The 1523-nt window shown below is 26.9% G+C and overlaps 1 protein-coding gene across 1 annotated transcript in view; it reads right to left on the bottom strand.

Moving 5' to 3' along the window:
- LOC108692344 (neurotrimin-like) overlaps positions 1–1523 on the bottom strand; it is an 85573-nt gene that overhangs the window by 23224 nt on the left and 60826 nt on the right. The window contains exon 3 of the mRNA XM_018200554.1: positions 277–484. Within this exon, the coding sequence (XP_018056043.1) occupies positions 277–484 (208 nt within the window). The remainder of the gene's footprint in view (positions 1–276; positions 485–1523) is intronic.

Raw genomic sequence — 1523 nt, 5'->3', positions numbered from 1 at the left:
TATATATATATATATATAGTACGTATATTACAATTCAGTATATTTAAATATATTTAATATATTAATATATTAATATATTTAATGCATTTACAGTTATTATTTTACAGTTATTATTTTATCTTGGATTACATATGTAAATTTTATGACGTTGATTATTCTTTTGTTTATAATTATCCTTCTGTTGATTCATTGATAAAAATAATTTATTTTTTAATGATAAACATAATACAGCAAAAAGACTTTTAAAGGAAAAGTAGAAGAGATCTGGATCTTTACCAACGACTTCGAGAAATCCAGTGATGCTGGACATCGGGTCAGTATTCACCTGGCACATGTACCAACCGCTGTCAGTCTTGCGCGTTTCTCTTATGTGAAGAGACCACGCACGATGGCCACTATGTGTCACAGCGATCCTATGATTCTTTGTAATAACGTGAGTCGCTATCGTGAGAATCGTTTGCGTATCGACTCGTAGCCACGCTACCTGTAACACAAAATCAACGATGATAGGTCAATTGAATAATCCAATCAAATAAAATATCGCATGCAGCGTTGTATGCGTTATGCCTGCGTTTTATATATCGAGTTTTTAAGCAGTAATATGAAGAGAATTTCAATTTAATTATATTAATAAATGCTAAAAATGCGATGTGAAAGATATGTATTAGATAAAATAGATAAATTAATTCATGTTGATAAATTGTTGTAAAACAAGGAAAATATAGAAAAAAATACGAAAGTAGGAATGTTATTTTACAATAATAAAATTTTTGTTTTAATTGACTTCTACCGGCAATCAGTGATTTGTACACCAATATTTTTTTAATCATTTTTAAACATCTAAAAATATTTTTATTCCGGGAATATTTCTTTCATATTTTGAAATATAACAGTTTGAAATATAACGTAATTACGATCGTTATTTCAAATTGCGCTTTATTAATTCTTATCTAGAATAATTAAGGAAATGTCATTTAACGAAGCGATTTCTTCAATTAAAAATAAAAATGATCATATGTTTGCTAAGCGTTTTGAGACATGCATTTCGAGAATATGTGGATGGAATTAAATTTTCGAGATGCACATTTCATATTCAGCTTTCCCACAGCACTATCATATTCGGAGTGATAACAGACGCTAGTAGGTACTTTAGCCTGTTGCAGGCTGCGTTAGCAGAATTAATAATGTATCATATCATGTTGCAAAACGGATTTACATTACAAGTTTCGTTCGATAAGAAAAAAAAGAAAGCATTTAGAGAAAAAATTTTAATTCCGTTAACCCCAATAATTAATAGTTGCAAAAAAGAATTCAAAACAAATCTATTTTTCTTATTATAATTTTTATCAAGTAATAGTTTGGAAAAATCAATACTTAAACTTTATTTTTACGTACCATTATAATTGCTTTTTTCCAAAAAACAAAAATTCATTTATTATATGATAGGTACATATGTATTGATAAAGAAGAATAAAATACAAATATTATTAATTATTAAATACAAATATTATTAAAAACTTTTA

The sequence above is a fragment of the Atta colombica genome, unplaced genomic scaffold (assembly GCF_001594045.1).
Source record: "Atta colombica isolate Treedump-2 unplaced genomic scaffold, Acol1.0 scaffold107, whole genome shotgun sequence".
Taxonomy (NCBI): Eukaryota; Metazoa; Arthropoda; class Insecta; order Hymenoptera; family Formicidae; genus Atta; species Atta colombica.
This window is presented reverse-complemented; position numbering and strand designations above follow the sequence as displayed.